The sequence below is a fragment of the Monodon monoceros genome, unplaced genomic scaffold, assembly GCF_005190385.1.
Source record: "Monodon monoceros isolate NGI ecotype Baffin Bay Population unplaced genomic scaffold, NGI_Narwhal_1 Super_Scaffold_16, whole genome shotgun sequence".
Classification (NCBI taxonomy): domain Eukaryota; kingdom Metazoa; phylum Chordata; class Mammalia; order Artiodactyla; family Monodontidae; genus Monodon; species Monodon monoceros.
The window spans coordinates 69097003-69117509 of NW_021703772.1; the positions used below are offsets into that span (position 1 = coordinate 69097003).

The window sequence follows — 20507 nt, forward strand, 5'->3', positions numbered from 1 at the left end:
GTCAGGGAAGATCCCACATGCCGCGGAGCGGCTGGGCCCGTGAGCCATGGCTGCTGAGCCTGCGCGTCCGGAGCCTGTGCTCTGCAACGGGAGAGGCCACAACAGTGAGAGGCCCGCGTACCGCAAAAAAAAAGTTCATATGGCTGGATTCTAGAGAGCAATGAGGAAAAATTAAGCTGCAGACAGTGGGGCTAGTGATACCTTCATGCCCAAAGCAGGAAGTTACTGGGAGTAATAAAAGGTTAAATAATAGCCAACGTGATCAGAAGTTAGTATTTTTTAAAGGACAGACAATATGTTTCAAATGTGGAAAGTGATTAGCATCTTATTGCAAGAAATCAGGTCAACTGTGATTTCTTATCTCCACAAAGTGAGAGCAGTGGAGATAAGAGAAGTGAAAACACTAAAAAGATATTCAGGAGGTGAAATGAACACAATTAGTGGGTTAATTGGATTCAGGGGCTGAAGGTGAGAGAGAAGAGTAACTACTAGAGTAGCCAGCAAGTCTCAGGCTTATACAACTAGAGGGACTGTGATGCCATTCACTGAAAAAAAAAGGGCTGGGCTTTGAGGGGTAGATTATGAGGTCGGATTTGCTACAGGATTTTGAGGTGTCTTTAAGACTTCTAAGAGAAGATGTTGATGAAGTCACCAAAATGTTCATTGCAGCTCTATTTACAATAGCCCAGAGATGGAAACAACCTAAGTGTCCATCATCGGACGAATGGATAAAGAAGATGTGGCACATATATACAATGGAATATTACTCAGCCATAAAAAGAAACGAAACTGAGTTATTTGTAGTGAGGTGGATAGACCTAGAGTCTGTCATACAGAGTGAAGTAAGTCAGAAAGAGAGAGACAAATACCGTATGCTAACACATATATATGGAATTTAAGGAAAAAAATATCATGAAGAACCTAGGGGTAAGACAGGAATAAAGACACAGACCTACTAGAGAATGGACTTGAGGATATGGGGAGGGGGGAGGGTAAGCTGTGACAAAGCGAGAGAGAGGCATGGACATATATACACTGGCAAACGTAAGGTAGATGGCTGGTGGGAGGCAGCCGCATAGCACGGGGAGGTCAGCTCAGTGCTTTGTGACGGCCTGGAGGGGTGGGATGGGGAGGGTGGGAGGGAGGGAGGCGCAGGAAGGAGGAGATGTGGGAACATGTGTATATATGTGGCTGATTCATTTTGTTGTGGGGCAGGGGCTAACACGCCATTGTGGGGCAACTATACTCCAATGAAGATGTTAAAAAAATAAATAAACTCTTGTTGTCTTAAAAAAAAAGAATAATGTTTGGCATTTAAAAAAATGCAGGTTTGGAGCTAAGAGAATAAGTCTAGGCTTGAGTTATAGATTTATGAGTCTTTGGGCTAAAGATGGAATTGAAAATATGTGTGTAGATAAGACCATCTGCTGGAAGAGTATACTCAAATATAATGCAGAAAATTTCATAAGTTTTGAGAGTGTTCTTCCATGTTTTAAAACAATCCTCAATGCATCGAGAAAAAGTTCATAGTAAATATATTAAAGATAATGGTGCCCATGACATTTAAAGAATATAAGGAGGTAGATAATATTGTAGCCCAGATATACCAGCTGACTGACTTGAAGGGCAACATATGATTGTAAAGCCATGGGGCGATGTGGACCTAGGCTACTGTAGAACAGAAACAAAAATTAGAATTGGCATTTTCTTGTAGACAATACTTAGAAAAGCTTTGAATTATGCAGTAGTTTTTGAATGCTTTCTCTTTTCATTTCTTCTAGGGGTAGAAGTTTTACCTTTTTATTTTTTTTTAATTTATAAAAGAATGCATGCTCAATGAAACAAACAATAAAGATATATAAAGAGGAATGCATACATTATACTGAGCCAGTCGACATTAAAACTGTGGAATATGTTCTTCCACATCTTTCTCTACTGCCGTGCAACTTATATGGACAAATAAAAGGTTTTATTATTTTTAATGAAATAATATCACCATAAGCACATTAGGCTGAAACTTGCCTTTTCACATAAAACTGTATTTGAATAACCTTCTCATCAAAACATATTATTGTTTTTTAAAGAACATCATAAGATTCCAAAGTATAAAAATGCCACATTTATTCAACTATTCTCCTTCTAGTGGATATTAAGATTGTATCTAGTTTTTGTGCCTTTGTACAGTAATATCCTATAGATAAGATTGCTGAGTCAAGTGAAAAGTGTATTTTTTCACTTTAATAGATATTGTAGGATGACTTTCCAAAGAATTTGTAACGATTTGCATTTCTACCAGCAAAGCGTCAGAATGCTCGTCAGCTTTCTTTGCCAGCACCAGATGTTATGTTTCTTTTCTTCATTTACTGCTAAATTGAAGAGTGGAAAATGATATTATCTTGTCTTAATTTGCATTTTTTACTACCAGTAAGTTTATTAGCTAATATTTTCATTTTTAATATCTACCTTTTAATGTTTATATTTAGTTGCACTTCTAAGCATCAACCTCTCTGAGATATGTTTAACATTCCATGCCATATTCTTTGACACTGGAGCAAAAAATAATGGAAAAAGAAATTCTTATGTGTACATCTCTTTCTGAAACCAAAAGCTTTTCAAGAATCCCAAACAGAATGAGGACATATGTAATTGACCCCACTTTTCCCATCCACACTTGACTAGCAATATTATCCAATAGAAACCTTCTAGGTATGTCAGGCCAACGCCTTACCCCCCCCATTCCCTTTCCTCCACTTCCAATGCAATTACATTCCCCTCTACCTCCACCCCAACATAATATAATATAATACAATATAATATAATATAATCTTTCCTGTAGCTGGCCCTTTTATACAAAGTATCCATTCCTTTCTTTCCTTTCTAAACTGTGCTCCAACCTTCAGTTTCCCTTTAAAAAAATGGATGGATAGTGATTTTTTTTTTCAGTTTATTAAAAAAAACCTTGTGTCATCCAAATAATGCTTTTATTTAGCTGGAGTATATCTAACCATCAGAAACATGGTAAAATTATTTCACTATTTTCTTACAACTTATATGATAATTCATATTGGTCCCAGAGAAGTTTTCTACAATATACCTCATTCCGACTGTAAAATGACTTAAGTATTAATAATTTTTTACACAGTATTTAAATATGAGTCAACAAGGTTCATTTGTTTGTTTTAGGTGACATATCCTTTGTCTTGTAACAGTGTTCTTTCCTGCCTGTATTTGTAGGGAAACTTTTTGGGTTCAAGTTCCCTGGTCTGAGAGTTCTCACTTACAGAAAGCAGTCTTTACCACAAGAAGATCCCGATGTGGTAGTGATCGATTCATCTAAGCACAGCGATGATTCCGTAGCCATGAAGCACTTTAAGTCTCCTACTAAAGAAAGCTGCAGCCCCTCGGAAGCAGATGATACAAAAGCCTTGATACAGCCCAGCAAATGTTCCCCCTTGGTGAATATATCCGGACCTCTTGACCATTCCTCTCCCAAAAGGCAATGGGACCGACTCTATCCCGACATGCTGCAGTCAAGCTCCCAGCTGACTCATTCCAGATCAAAGGAAAGCATTTGTAGTATACGGAGGGCTTCATCCGTTCAGGATATAGAAGGATTCAGTGTCCACCCCAAGAACATATTTAGAGACCGACATGCCAGTGAAGGTATGTTTGTATTTTTAAAATATGGAAACATATGTTACGGGGTAAAGAAAGGTATTTCTTATTGTGTTTAATTTTGACATTAATCTTTATACCTTTGGAGAAGAAATGTGAGTAGAGTCTATTAAAAATATGAGTTCTACATTCAAAGTTGTTACTGATTTCCTCTTTGAGCCCTAGTGAATAATTTGGTTTCTTCTGGCTTCTTCATCCTTTTCTGAGATAGAATGATAACTATTATCTGCTTACTTTATGGAGTGTTAATTAACTAATGCTTAATATAAGACCTGTTTAGGTGATGACACTGTCATCTCAAGCATAATTAATTGTGCTACATTTAGTAAATAGTCAAGACCTGGGCAAAAAAGAGTAGTGTGCTGTCACAGGACTATTTTATCGACCAACTCTCTCTAAAGGAAGAGGTGTATGAAATGTGATATACTGAGTGATCAGAAATCTATACACTAATTGGGAGCAGGGAAAGGATAGGTAGGGGGAAGGGGCTCAACCAAAAACAACTTGACGTGCAAAGTCAAAATTCATTTATTTCTCTCTGCCCACTTCAAGGTCACGTTCATGTATTAGCCAGTAGTGAAAGTAGGGATGCTTAAAAGGCAATGCTTAAAGCAATCCATCATTAACATGATGATGGATAACATTTGTTGGATATTTACATGCGTGAGGCAATGTAAGTGCTTGACACACATTGATTCTCTTATAATTCGCATAACAACCCTATGAGTTAGGATCTATTATTAAGCCCATTTTATAGATGAGGAAACTAAGGCTTAGATATGTTAAATAAATAATTGGTCCAAGGTTATAGAGTGTCAGAGCTGGCCCTCAAACCCAGGACTGGTCTCCAGAATCCACAATCTATCCATGCAAAGCTTTTCTTCCTTCGCTCCTGCTCTATGAAACTTTGCTGCAAGGGTCTGTTGAGTCATTGAATCTTCTCTGGGGAGGTCCAGATTCAGGGTACCCATTGCATGCATACATTAGTCTCACTTTTCTACAGATTTGGCTTCTTGAGAGGCCCATTGTCCTTTCTGTGGTATTTATTCCTTCGAGATCCCATCATCATCCATGCTGCCACTAGTTTTCTTTTTAAAACATATATCTGATCACGGGGCTCCTTAGTGTAGGGTACTAGACAATTTTCCAGCTCTCCACAGTTAGTTTTCAAGCTTCATTTCTAGCCCCTGCAAGATTTCCTCCCCTACTATATACTCAATTCTAAACCTGTACAGAAATAATTGCCTTTCCCAAAAATATATCATGCATTTTTGTGCTTCATTTCTTTGTTCTTCTGGGAATATTCTTCCTCACTTTGTCCCTCCTCACACTACTACTCATAGCCATAAGGACCCATTTCTCCTTTCCAAACCTGAAGAATTAAATGGTTTCACACCTGAGTGTGCAAGGCAGTGTTTACATATATTATAGCATTTCTTACATTCTACATTTATTCCACATTATATGTCTTGCGTTCCTATTAGATATACAAACAAATAATGATGTCGCTGAGAGCTTCTCTAGCACAGGAGTTCTGGCATAGTTGGCTCCATGGCCTTGGTCTCCAGCACAGTTGCCTATTTCATGGAAGGAACTCAATAAGCCTTGGTGTGACATTGAGAGGATCGTGCTCATGAATTATGTTCCAGAACTACACCATCAGGAAATAATGAGTTATCTGTTCCGTAGTACTCTGAAATTTAAACCAGTTTTAGGATGGAATCATGTGGGGGTCTTTGTTTAAAGGGTGCAGTGAAGCAGAGAAGGCAGAAGAGGCGAAAGAAAATGAGTTGGCAGGAAAAACTTCAAAGAGACAAATCAATATCAAAGAAACAAAAAGAACAGTTTTCTGTGAGATAGATTTGATGTGGTACAAGAGCAATTAGCAAATCCACTTTAATCTCTAGTCCAAAGAAAGTCAAAGGGAAAAGGAAAGTAAAGGCCAGTTTCCAAACTGGATCATCGTGTAAGGCTCTACAGCGTCTAGTTACAGCATGCTCACTCTCTCCCGACTAAATGAAACCTCTGAAATTTGATCTTTGAGCAACGGATCCTATGGCTGAACAACAGTAAATCCAATATGATAATTCAAATGACCAGCATATATTTTTGTTTGTTAGTCCAATTTGTGTAGTCATCTCTAGGAAGCATACTGACTTTTCAGATTGGCCTTATTGCCTAGAACCTGAGTTACATTTTAATAACTTTCAGAAACAATGTTAAATGATACATATTCAGTGCATGGTACAGACTTTTAGCCTGTGTTTTGACAGTGGTGCTGAGTAGGTTAGATCAGATTTCATGATTTAACTTTACTGTTTTCAATTTTATATGGTCTCCATTTAGCACACAGTTACTGATACAATTATGGGAGAGGATGTGTTAATATTTTGGGCTTCTCAGTACAGGTTCTATTCAGGGACACTCAGTGTTGAGATCATCCTCAATTTTCTTCTCCCACCCAAGCTATGTTATTTTCAAAAAACTGTATCACTTGCTTGCAGATGCTAATGTCAATGTCTGACTACCAACAGATAAATTCAGAGGGTATTTTGTACTTCAATTTTAGCTACAAAATCATTGATTAGCATAGGCGAACCTATAATTCCTAAAGCTTTATAAATTAATATACTTTAGAAACTGAGCCACTGATAAGGCAAGATGGAAAACTTTTAAACCTGATTTTAATTTTATGAATTCATCTAGCTCTTTAATAGGTTAAATCCACATGCACCAGATTTTGAATTCAGATTGTTGTCTCTTCACTCAAGAAGAAAAATTCCCTCCTATATAGGCTATCTTTATAGAACTTTAAATAATTTGCAAATATATCAGTGCATAATATTTTACATTATCTTTTCATTTAATCTATATTATCAAATACCTTAGAACCATAGTTCTCAAATCATTTGTGGTGAAGGACCAGAATATTTTTTTTCTTATCCATCACATACCAATATATTTGTAAATACAGTAAAAATGCACTACAAGAAAATGAAATTTTAAAAAATAGACATACAAAATATAAACCCCAATTGTTGTATTATTAAATTGAACAGACGTAAAATTACTCTGTCAAACTGCTACAAGACTCTTACTGCTTACTCTAATGTCTGCACTTACAGTGTAATTTCTGCACTTACAGTGTCAAGCACTCTTAGTGCTTACTCTAATTTCTGCACATACAGTGTCAATTTCTGCACTTACAGTGTCAACAAGCAGATCTCAGCTAGCACCAGCACACAGACCACATGCTCTGCCTCAGAATGTCAAAGCAGCATTAACTATATAATGTAACTTTGGGGCAGTTGGTTTTTTGGAAATTGCAACTCTTTATATGTAATTTCCAGGTTGATGAATGGAATTATAATATTTAACTACTTGCTTGCAAGCAGTTATTACTTTACTAATGATTGTTGGCCTAGCTTCTCATGAAGATAATTAATTCTATGTAATTGAGGTCTCTTCCATTAATGCTATTTGTTTGTTATGGTCCCTCAAAGAGAGCAGAGCATTGACATGTAAGGTCACAACTTTATTTGTGCATCTCTATGTGAGGTAGCGTCTATGCTAGCAATTCAGTATACTGCATTATTGAAATTGCTTCGATTGTAAGATTTGAAACAATTATTATATATCCCAAGATTTTAAATATGAACAGCATTAGCATAAATGTCAACAAATGTGGAACAGATTTTTCAAATTTTGGATATATTTGAATGATTTTAACATGACTTCATTTACATTAAGCTTGTTTGTTTCAAAACTAGTAATGAATATTTTTTTAGTAGCATATATGCAACAAAGAGTCAGAATGCTAATCTCAGAATAAATCTGAAAACACTCCATTCTGAGATTTGACAGCAAATCCATTATAATATAACCAAATTTCCTAAATTTTCTAGGTATTACACTGAGTGCATTGTGGAAAACATAAATTTTTAAAGCTCACATTACCTTTAAATAGTCATATCTTTCACTGATTTCTTATAATTATATTTGCCTAAGAATGGCTCTTTGAGTACTATTTGGTATTTTCAAAATGTACATTGAAGAACACTTGTGGGAAGAATGGTTCATAAAATTGTGATTAATAATGCAAGTTGGTTTATTAAAGTAAACCATTGTCTTAGAAGCATTTTTCTATTAACACACTAGGTTAAATATGAAAAACGTTACTTAACATGCAAAATGCTGTGTAGTTTTTCCTTGTAAGTGATGGCTGAAGTAACACTAAGATTGACTTCTGACAGGTTTGAAAGTTTTTGTCACAATTGCAGGCATGTGGGTATGGCTTTCTCCAAACAGTCATAATTATAAAATCTGGATCTTGGAATCCATTTAAATTAAGTGAGATAAATGTTTCACATATTTGAACACAGATGCTTATGATGGCAGATATTTTTAGCATATGCATCTTACTTGGTTGAATAGTACAAAATGTTAATTTCAAAGATAAATTTTCAATCATTACATCCTGTTTTCTCTGATTGTTGTTACGGAAGTTATTCAGTGCATATAACATAATTTTAGTCTTCTTTTTATATTTCTCTCTTTTTCTCCTTATGTGCTCAAAACAGACAATGGTCGCAATGTTAAAGGTAATGTATGAACTCAAATTTCATCGTCTGATGCTTAGATTGCCCCTTTACTCGGCATGTTAACTTGCCTGCTGTATGCCGTGTTCAATGCAACGTCATGCTGCCCTTAGTGAGCCCAGGTGCCTGGTGGAGACATCATGGCTTGATTTTGCTGGAGACATTGTTACTTTCTCAGCTGTGCCACCAATATGACTATGAACTCCTTTTTCCTGCAAGAAGTATAAGCCTAGGTTGACAATGAAGACTTCCTAAATATTTGAATAATTTGGAAAGAAGCAAATATTAAGCTAAATATATTCTGGTATAAAAGAGGCACATAAGCCTATTTCAGCCAAAAAGAAAAAAGCCTTTTTGAGTACAAGAATAAATAAAATAAGCAAAGTGCTACATGACAGCATCACTTCACTTGTTCCTCTTTTGTTTCCTTAAAACTAGTTTCACGTTCCTGGATGGCAGGGGGTATGGTTTTAAGCTTACTGTAGTAGTAAACTGTATATGCATGATAGTCATTTTCTATTTTTCTATATTACATTTCAATCATTTTAATTGTGTCCTATATAAGTCTGAAATCACTAGCATGACCTACAGCTACTGTAGGATAATGTTTAACTGGGCAATACCTCTGGATAAATTTGGATTTGACTAAAAATTGGAAATTCACTTCAGTTTTTCTACTCTATTATAGTAGATGCAAATAATCACAAAATATAACATATTATATTTTCATCCAGTTGAAAACTTTTGGAGCTTAGTCCTTTAACATAGGCTATGCATGCTGCTGTCGGTGTGCATATGATGACAATGACTCATTTGTGCATGTGTGTTGCATGGACACGTCTCCACCAGTAACCATCATTACTTAGAATTCACTGTTTTGGCCTCTTCTGTATGTCACTGCTACTCCGATCACTGTGAAGTTTTGTATATTGATTTCTCAAGTGCTTCCCTAACTAACTCAGAGCTGGTGATGATTATGAATTAAGACCACTAGAAGCTAAAGATCTTTTCTGGTCAGCAGTGCAGGGTAATTTGAAAATAAGAGAAATCGTGGCAGCTTCTCCCCAGCCTAACTTTATTTTGTCAGCTCTTCAAAAAGGGTCTATGCAGAGGACCTCCAATTGCAGGATGGAATTTCATATACATGATTATTCTATCCTTGGCCTGTCCACTCAGATTTCTAAAAGGGAGCAAATTAGTGTCAGCTGTGGGTAGTGATTTGAATTGATATAATTCAGAACGTAACCTCAAGAAACAGAATACAGACAGCTCTTGACAACTGGTCTGTGTGAAATATGACTGGCTTTAGCATTTAACAATTAGCAATAAATTATTAGACATTAATTTTCCAGTGATCTTAAAATGCAGTGAGAAATAAATCTAATTTTTCTCAATAAATAGAAAATTGAGCTTGCTAATCTTCCAAACTAGTAGTTCACATAGTTGTCATTCAAACTACATTAATTTCATTTTTTTCTTACAAACTAATCCATTTACTCTCCAACCCTTTTTTCCTCAATCCTCCATTTTTTTCTTTTTTTTTTTGAATTTTATTTATTTATTTTTAAACAGCAGGTTCTTATTAGTTATCTGTTTTATACATATTAGTGTATACATGTCAATCCCAATCTCCCAACTCATCCCACCACCACCACCCGCCCCCCACCACTTTCCCCCCTTGGTGTCCGTACGTTTGTTCTCTACATCTGTGTCTCTATTTCTGCCTTGCAAACCGGTTCATCTGTACCATTTTTCTAGATTCCACATATATGCGTTAATATACGATATTTGTTTTTCTCTTTCTGACTTACTTCACTCTGTTTGACAGTCTCTAGGTCCATCCACGTCTCTACAAATGACCCAATTTTGTTCCTTTTTATGGCTGAGTAATATATTCCATTGTACATATATACTACATCTTCTCTATCCATTCGTCTGTCGATGGGCATAATCCTCCATTTTTTAATAGCAATAGTCCTTGAATAAAACTGAATCATAAAAGTCAGAATTTGGGATTAGGAAATTCTAACCCATTGCAGAAAGTTTTCACATATTAATATTTATAAAGTTAAACTCCTAAATTAGATAAAACATGTGCAATTTAATAAAAATTTAATGTAAATGCGCCCTCCAATGTCCTTATTATGTGTTCAGGCTCTGATTTTGAAAACTTTAAAAAATATTTAAGTGTCTGGCTCTTTGAGATTTCCACAGAGCAGTTAATATGCTAATTAGATATAGAACAATGCATTAGTGTGCTTTTTAAATTTTTGTGACCTTGTTACTAGACCACATTTAAATAAAAATTTTTAAAAATAAAAAACAGGGGCTTCCCCGGTGGCGCAGTGGTTGAGAGTCCGCCTGCCGATGCAGGGGACACGGGTTCGTGCCCCAGTCCGGGAGGATCCCACATGCCGCGGAGCGGCTGGGCCCGTGGGCCATGGCCGCTGAGCCTGCGCGTCCTCTCACAACAGTGAGAGGCCCGCGTAACACAATAATAATAATAATAAACAAATTTCAACACTTCTTTGTATGCAAATACATAATAACAGTTTTTTCAATATCTAAGTCAACCAAAAATAATTTCTTTAACAAAATAAAATAAATGATTTAGAAATGCGCTTGGAAGGTCTTCAGTATCATCTACTGCAGTTTATTCCCCTCAGGCAAGAGTATTGGCTAAATCTCTTGCACAGGTGGTAGAAGCATCTTTATCTCTAGAGGATCCCATTCTTTAACTTTCTTGGAAAATCTATTTTACTGCCTATTATACAAAGAGCTAACTCAAATCCTTCTTGCTGAAATGTAATTTTTTTCCCCTCCATCTATCCTGAGTGGACAGAGATACTAGCCGGTTACTTCTATTCTTGATGTAACATCACAGTATAAAAACAGCAAATTGGTACTCAAGCTTTTCTGCTAAAATGGAATAATTTCCATTTTACCTCCTTTCTTAAGATCAATTTTGTTTTCCTTTAATAATTCCCTTAGCACTCTGACTCTTTAAAATAAGACTTCAGAGTTCCAAAATTGTAACCCATTATCAAAGAGTGAAAAAGTTAATTCAGATAAATTGCATATGCTATTTATATGTGTGTGTGAGTGTGTGCATCACTTTTTAAACAATTTCTCTAACATGTGGGAGGCAAACTTAATCCTAGTGGTTTTTCTGTTTATTCTGCCTTCCAAGTCATCATAAAAATTAACCCCACTTACCCTTTTTAGTAAGTAAGTCATTAAAATAATTTTACCCTTCTATTGCATCCACCTCTTCATTATCCCAAGTAACTCTGTATCCCACTGACAATGATCTGTTCAGTTTCCAACTTGTCTGTGAATCTGGCATATGAGTCAGAAACAAAACTACCCCCAAGATTTCTCTAGCCACAAAACCTATCAGACACACAAAGGAAATCAACAGATCTGATACAACTTGTATCTCATATGCTGCATTGGCCATACCAAGTATTTGTGATCTTGTAAGAATTTGCAAATTGATTTTCAGTCATGACAGTTTTCTTCTATAAAGTATATGTTATGCACTGAAACAAACAATATGGATATTGAGTATAAATAATTTGGTGACTAATTCTTATATATTTTTTAATGTTAAACTGGTTACCTTATGCTTATTGACAGTGATCTTTTATAAAATCCAATTAATGAACACTGCATTAGCATTTTCTTTGATGTTAAGCCACTTCAGCAATTTAGGTTTTATTAAACTTTAGCCAAATAAACTCACGCTGTAAGGTATATTGTATAAAGACCTGATGATTTGAAAACAACCTTAATCTTTTTGGTTTCTTTCCCTCCTGTCCCATTTGGCTCTCAAGAGCAATCATCTTTTTTTATTTATTTATTTTTTTAAATAGCATTATTATTTTTTAAAATGTATCAGATGTCCTTAGCTATATTTCCAGCACCATCTTAAGGAGAATATAGTCTCCTTTAGCATCTTGTAACTCATGATAAATTGAAATAACCTTATCATAAAAATTTTAAATACGTTCAATCTAAAATTCTTCCTAGATGTTGCTTTAGCCTCTAGCTTGATCTTTAAATGCAGTATATTTCTTTGTAGCTAGAACCTGGCTTATTTTATATTTACTCAGACACTTGTAATATATTAGAGCTTTATCCAGCTGTTGGTTTAGTCTTCTTGGTCACCTGTTTTCCATCTCCTACTAGTATATTAGAAAATTTAATCTGGTCATCCATTCTGCAAATGTTTCTTTGAAGAATATCAAGTCCTCCTAAATACTTTTGAGCTTTACATTCTTTTCTATTGAATCTACTATTTCCCTTTATTTCTGCCCATTTATTTTCTTTAAATTCATTTACTTTGTTTTTCAGGTTATCTTCCTTTCTTTCTTTAGAAATTACCTTTAAGTCCTCAACCAAGGCCTTTCTGAATATAGACCTAGGAGATAGGAAACCCTGCATTCTAATTTCTGGTCCTTGATTCTTATTCCATTTTGGCCTCCTATTGTGTCTGCTCGGGCTTACGACTGGTAAAATGAGGATATTACTAATACCTTTCTTAATTAAAGTGTAGGAAATTATTTTGATTAGAATTTAGACAGATTTCAGAGAAACCTAAGCTGACACTGATTATCTTGCAGATACTAACAGACCCCAGCATATAAACATCTGCTTCAAAATCAGTGGAAAATAGCATAATGATTTTTATTATACAAGATGAAATCGATTTTGAATGCCTTATCTAAGCATGCGTGAATTATTTTAAGCAGTATTTTAAGTTCTGCTGAATTCTTTAAATGTCTAGATTTAACATTTAAAAAAAAACAGAATAGAGTAACAGTTTAGAAAGTTTTCCACTAGTAAGTAAGAGAAGCTAAAACACAGATTGCAATAAAGTAATATTCTGAGGCCAAATCTTAGTGTGATGTGTATTGGCCAGTGGTTTCTCAGCCCTATCAGACTAATGTCCCCTCGTTTCAACTTTTTGTTATACTCATTTTACTATCCTGAAATGACGTTCAGAGATGATTTAACCTATTTCTAAAAGATCAACATTATTCCTTAACTTTAATTTAAAGGAGGAGTTAAAAGGAAAGTAGTTTATAATAAAATATCTCTCTCAATATGTTAATGTTCAAATATAACTACACTAGAAGGCATAATGTGATAATCAGAAATAAGAAAAAAATTTGGTTTTTAAGAACATTAAAGACACGATAAAGCAGTCCACATAAGTACTGGCTAAAATGGTAGAGCAGGAGTACTGAGGGATAACCAAGTAAAAACCACTATTGGAATAAATAATGACAGATCGGACTTATTTAAAAATATAAATTTTTAAAATAGTAAATAATCAAAATTAAATTATGAATAAAGCCAGAATCAACTGGGGAGAAAGTGTGATGTCCACAAAAATGAACTGGCCCTTGGTTTGAAGTTTAATGTCAAAATGATTCCCTATGGGATAACATGCAATGCAATAGTAATGCATTGCACAGGAGAAAGAAATCCCACTACACATCAGGATGTATATTTATCCTCCAATACTTAAAAAAGAACTTGCAGACCATACGCCTTCAGAAGCAGTGGGAACTAGAAGATGGATTAGAAGAAGAAATGGCAATCAAGACATTATGGAGAACACAGACATAAAGAACAGACTAGTGGTTACCAGTGGGCAGAAGGAAAGGGGGAAGGGGCACGATAGGGGTATGGGATTAAGCGATACAAACTACTCTGTACAAAATAAATAAGCAACAAGGATATATTGTACAGCAAAGGGAAATAGAGCCATTATTTTGTAGTATGGAGTATAATTTATAAAAATATTGAATCACTATGTTGCATACCTGAAACTAATCTAGTATTGTAAACTGACTATACTTCAATAAAAAAGACATTATGGAGACATTGTGGCAGATCTCTAGGGAGTTCTTAAATCATTCCAGGTGTTTATTTTTTACCTAAAAATTAACATAGGCTTCTTTTTGTTGTATCATACATCATTTTACATATATAGGAGATCAATAATATAAAATATTTTAGCAGAAATTTTGTTAATGATTTGAGGCGTGATTCCTATAATTGTCTGCAAATTTAATAATATTTTCTTCCAACATTGTTTTAAAAAGATTCAAATATCTTCATTTATATGTTTTGCATGTGACAGCTACAAACACAGACTGTAACCTGAAGTCTAAAATTTTGTATTGGCAACTCAAATAACACAAGTAGTGTATCTCCAAGTGATTTGGTTTTCCAAAATGGTGAACAACTTTTGGTAAAGTTATGAACAAAAAAAAGTAAAAATCTTCATTCTATATGGTAGTTGTAGCTCTGAAAGTTTCAGTGTATATTAAAATATGTGAAACAAGTTCAAGGCTTAGATCATTATAAATAGGCTTTTCACCTACATGAATGCCTGTTGGGACATCTGGGTCAATTTTTCATGGTGAGAGAATAGACACCTCCCATCACTGTAACAAACAAAAATTCCCCCACAGATGCCTCTAGGGTGAAGTACTGTTGCAGTGTGAAAAGTATGCTTAAGGGTTTGAAATACAATTTAACTATATACCTGAGCTCAGTGTATTATAATTTCATGTCAATATCCCCGTGTGCAGTAAAGTCACCTAAGCAGTGAAAATATGACATTAGAGTTGGGAAAAAGACAATATCTAAGAAATCTGAAGTCCTAGAATATTTTACAAATTTAAATATTAAGATATAGGCTGGAAATGTAGCCATAGAATGATACAAGAAAGGAAACACTATCTAGGATATGTTACAAAACTAAATTAGTGATGTGTATAGGAGAGTTTTACAAAGAATGGGGTTTCTCACAGACCTATCTGAAAGCTAGATTAATTTGGTAACTTTGGGCTCTTATTTCTCTTCTTGTCATATAAATAGAAAAGAGAGTAAGAATCTATATTCAAATGAGAACGTACTGGGAAATAAATGCCCAGAGATCTTAGTGACATTTTTTACATGGACAGACTTGGCCGTCATCATAGATAAAACTCAGAGAATGAACAGAAATGCACCTCAAGGAATACAGGGTTTCCTACATAGATTAAAAAATCTCTTAAAATTATTTCAATATTTTATTATAACCAAATATCAGTATAAACTCTTATAAACAAATATAGTTTGATTTTCCTCCAGGGTGAATATGAACTAAATGGTGGGTATTTTTTTTTTCGATTATATTTGATCTGAGTTGATTGACAGTTGTGGTCCAAAATACACTATCTATAAATTTAATTTTCAAGGGTTTATACCTCACTTGGTGCATAAAGCACATTCTGATCTCCAAAATGTGTTAGTTTCATTCTGAACAGGGGGTAAAAATAGCATAAGGCAAAACGTGCTGACTAGCAAGTTCATTCACGCAGTTTGCATGTTTCAAGCACTCTCCAGGCAGAAAGTTAATGGCTGTATAGCACTCGTGGGCTCAGGATTTTTATAAAAGTCTTCCTCATGCTAATTTTTAAGAGCTACATAATGGTATAAGTAATATTACCAATTGTATAAGAAATTCTTTGGAGCATTTCTTGACTCTCTATAAGCAACAGACAATAGGTTCATCTCAAAAGAATATGTAGCTGGTCAGTGTACTTATCCTCAACTAAGGGGCCCAGGGTCTTGGCACAGTGCCAAATTGTCTTCGTAAGAAGGGAATGTGAGAAGTGACTAGCGTTGGTCAAAGAGTCCAAATTTCCAGGAATAAGATCTGGGTATCTAATGTATAGCATGGTTTAAAAAAAAAAAGATGTAACCAGGTGCTGGCAACCCCAGACAAGTCTTATTTACCCAACTATGGTCACTTCAATTTTAAGTTATGTTTGCCAAAGCATTCTTCTGCTATGTTTTTTTCCCCCTCAAAAAGTGGTCAGCCTTAAATCTAAATAAAAGGGAAAAAAAGAAAAGAAAGGAAAGATTTAAAAATCCCACATAGGAGCCAAATTCTTCAATATAGTCCACATAACACACACACACACACACACACACACACACACACACACACACACACCCATACACACAAATGACATTTGTCCTTCTCATTGTTACCTGAAATTCCTGTCTGGACTTAACTCTCAGAATCTCTGGGAAGCATCTCATACAGGTAATAGAAGCATATGAAGAACACAACTGGCTTGTCACTTGTTATGGCACAGGGAAGGGAGTAATACGAATTGGAGCAGGCTAGACAGCCATTCAGAAGTTTCATGGCCAACATGATTTTAACCTTCCTTGAATAATTCCTAAATTATAAAAGTCCTTCCTTGAATAATTCTTAAATTATATAAAAAGAAATTCTTGAGAAACTTTGAAAGTAGAATTTAGCCAATAATAGGGAGTAGAGTTCGTTCTTTTATTCCAACCTTTAATGAAAGAAGCCAGTTAACAGCTAAAGCTGTCATCTGCTCTCTGGGTGCACACCTAGGGCACCATCTTATCCTTGGATACTCACATGCCTCTCCATATGTCAGATGGTGAACAGGTATCAGCCAGCTGCATTTAGTCACATCTGAATCAGGGTCACAATGGTCATGGATTACTAACAGGTCATTCAAGACCATCTCTTTCTTAATTTTTCCTGATATTGCTTTTACAAATACTTTCCAATTTTTTAGGGCCTTTTAATCATATCAAGTCAAGCCTCCTGGGATCCACGTCGGATTCAAACCTCAACAAATACAGCACCATTAACAAGATTCCACAGCTCACTCTGAATTTTTCAGATGTCAAAACTGAAAAAAAGAACACATCCCCTCCTTCTTCAGATAAAACCATTATTGCACCCAAAGTTAAAGATCGAACACACAATGTGACAGAGAAAGTTACCCAGGTAGGACACGATTTTACTATCAATTTTAACTGTTTTTAAAGTTATTTGCTGCACCATAAAACTCATTCCTTTTCCTATGAATGAATATTAAGAGAGGTAAGCCATTTATTTGCACTCCAACTTCTCAGAAGTTGGGTGACCCTCTAATGTAATAGATAAATAAAACTACAGACTATGATTTTATCTATTGCAAGACTAAGCAAAAATGGGCTGGCTTGGTTTTCTTGTTCCTTTTGTTGCAGAAGTGGTTAACCAGCTATTCATCATGTTTGGGCATTTATTGTTTTGCTGCCAACTCTTGCATTATTAAAGTATGTGGTTTTTTTTTAATATAATGGATGTGTCTATCGAAGGTTTAGGCAACTAATTGGGATTTACTCTTAACTGTGGCCCTCTTTTTGCACTTACACTACTAAGTAGAGTCAGGTATAAGTCAGTGGAATTGGGGAAAAGAAATGTCTGAGTTGATGAAAAGTCAGAGTGAAACAATATATTTCACAGGAACAATATTTTATTGTTTTTTTTTTTAAAAAATATTGCAAGTTGAACTAAGGTAAAAGGTACTGTCTAGCAAGAGTCCTGTTTTAAAGAATAGAGAAAAATGATTTGTATTTATTATATCAAAATACCAACCTAAGCGGTACCCAGCTTTTGCTTACAATGCACTTACATTGTTGGGAATTCATGAGTCTAAAATTTGTGCCAAGTAAACAGTTTTTGTTTTTTTTACAAACAATTTAACCTAGTATATTTGCTTAGCAAATCTTTTTATAAACAGTCACAATATAAAGATAAACTTGACCCCAATCTCTATCCCAAGCATTTAAGATTTTACATTAATATATTTTTTTGTAATTGTAATCACTACAAACAACACTATAGTAGTTTGTAAATAATGTCTTAAATGTGAGCTAAAATAGCTGTGTAAAGACCACGAGTCAGTTGTAAATAGACCTGAGTAGTCTCTATTTATTTGAGATGAGAGATTATACATGCCATACTCAAATATATATTTTGATATTTATGTAGTAATGAGGCTTTCTACCCTTGGCATTTTGTTTTTCTCAACTTATACTTAGTAAACTGGGCCCAACAGTGATAAATGAATAGTCTACTATTATTTGTGTTGTATTGACACCGTTTTGATAGCTTTGGATTTTACTTGCAATTAACTCAAAAAATATATTATTTGTAGACCATAATCATCATATGGATATATAGAAAGAGATTTTAGAAATTGAACAGTAGGCTGGTTGCAGACATTAGGGTCAGGGTCCTGCCAGTAGCGTAAGTGAGTAAAGTAGTCATGGTAGCACAGCAGGCATGGTAGGGGCTACAGGGACTTACAGAGCCCAGAGTCCCTCCTGAGCAGATGGCTGCCACTCAGCTCCAGCTAACTGTGGTCATGCAAGAATGCTTGACCAATGTTTTCAAATCTTCCAATTTTAAAAAGAATCTAGAAATCCAGAATTTAAGATAAACTCTTTATTTCTAAAAGTTGGCAAACTAATTCAAGATGCTTTTATAGGCCAAACAAAACATACCTAAGGCCTGTGGGCAGCCAAGTTTGATCTTTGCAAAGTTTTCATGAGCTTGGTTCACTACAGGGCCTACCTTATCCTGCCACATTCAGCAGGTCCACTGTGCCAGGAGGAGATGAATGTACACATGGATCGGAGGTGGCACCTCTACTGGGACTTTCTGAGCCTGGTGAGAGGAAACATTTATACAAATAGCGCTAATGAAATCATGGTGTTAAAGAATACAGGAACACAGGTCGAGGGAAAGTAATTATACTTTAAGGGAGGAAATTTCAGAGAAGAAAAACAGATGAGATGGGACATTTAAGATGGATCCAGAAGGTTACTTATCAAACTGGGTAGTGAGTGATGTTTAAAAGCATAACTCAGAGTCGCATGCACTTGTGCTTTAATTCTGGCTAAGTCATTTATTGTGACATTGAGGCAAGTTTTAGTGATGACAAAACTTATTTCTCAGTGTTGATATAAGAATTAAATAGAATGATGTGTGGAAAGTGTTCATCAAGGTGCTATGTACATGGCAAGCAACATCAACCATTATTCTGTTTATTAATGTTCTTGTATGACTTCTCCTGGCCCTCTGCACTATCGCTGCAGGATCCTTTTATCTACACCCTGCCACGACCTAGTAAAACACCTGGGAGAGTAGAGTTCATGAACGTTTACTGAAGGAAGGAAGGCAAGAGAAGTTGACCAAGCAGACAAGGGAAGGGGTGAGAATCCCAGGTAGAGGAAACAGCAAGAACAAAGTTGTAGAGGCACAAAAGTCCAAGTGCCTTCTCCTAACAAGTAGGTTCTTGAGCCAGGGAGTTGCTGGGCTGGGCAGGGGCTTGTTACAGATTGGGGAGCTGCTGGAACTTTCCCCTCTAGATGGTTCTTCAATACCTTTCTCCTCAAGTGCCTTGGGGGGTTGAGTGAAATGCAACAGCTGCCATCAGAAGGTGAGCATTCTTTTAAGGTCTCATGCTTTCTCTTTAAAATCCCTGTGACTTTCATATTTAGCTCCATAACATTACAATACTTGTTTTAACATTTAAAAAAATGTTTAAAACTGTTACTTACCACTGAGGGACACTGAGGCCCACAACAAAGCCCCATAGTTTTCCTACAGTTTCTTATACTTCACCCAAATCATCATGGAGTGCCCCTCCGCACAGCCTCCGAACTACCCCAGGTTGAGGAGCAGGCAAAAAACCTTTTGAAGGTGGGCTTCCCTGGTGGCGCAGTGGTTGAGAGTCCGCATGCCGATGCAGGGGACACGGGTTCGTTCCCCGGTCCGGGAAGATCCCACATGCTGTGGAGCGGCTGGGCCCGTGAGCCATGGCCGCTGAGCCTGCGCATCCGGAGCCTGTGCTCCGCAACAGAAGAGGCCACAACACTTTTTTTTTAACAATGTAAAAGATACAGTGATAGGAAGGAGATTCTGGAGACAGAACACTTAAGTAGCTATGATTCTGGCCAGAAATGATGAGAGACTGGAAAAAGATTGAGACTGAAAACTAGAAAGAAGGGGATATGTAGACTCGCTCTATCTTCTTTTTAGGCCCCCTTTAGCTCTTAGTAGCAAACCTTCCAGTTGTCAACATGTCAAACCAAACAAGGTGGAGATCAAATACTGAGACATTCCTCCTGCAAACGTAGCCTCTGGAAATTTTTTTAAGCACTTGAAAGCAGAGCGAGCCTACAGCTATTTTCTCATTTAGTGTTTGTGAAGTTTCCTGATTGTAGCTATCTCTGGAATCCCCATATTCACAACATATAGTACCACTTGCCTCCTAGTCTCTAGAAATAATTTTGTAGTGACTCAGAAACTTTACTATTGCCTTTGTTAGGACTACGTGGAAATCCTCCTTG

At 35.8% G+C, this 20507-nt stretch overlaps 1 protein-coding gene across 1 annotated transcript in view; it reads left to right on the forward strand.

Annotated features, from left to right (window-relative positions):
• Nucleotides 1-20507, forward strand: part of KCNH7 (potassium voltage-gated channel subfamily H member 7) — a 454727-nt gene that overhangs the window by 322190 nt on the left and 112030 nt on the right. Inside the window, exons 4-6 of the mRNA XM_029225430.1 lie at nt 3235-3663; nt 8256-8276; nt 16898-17112. Coding sequence (XP_029081263.1) covers nt 3235-3663; nt 8256-8276; nt 16898-17112 — 665 coding nt within the window. The remainder of the gene's footprint in view (nt 1-3234; nt 3664-8255; nt 8277-16897; nt 17113-20507) is intronic.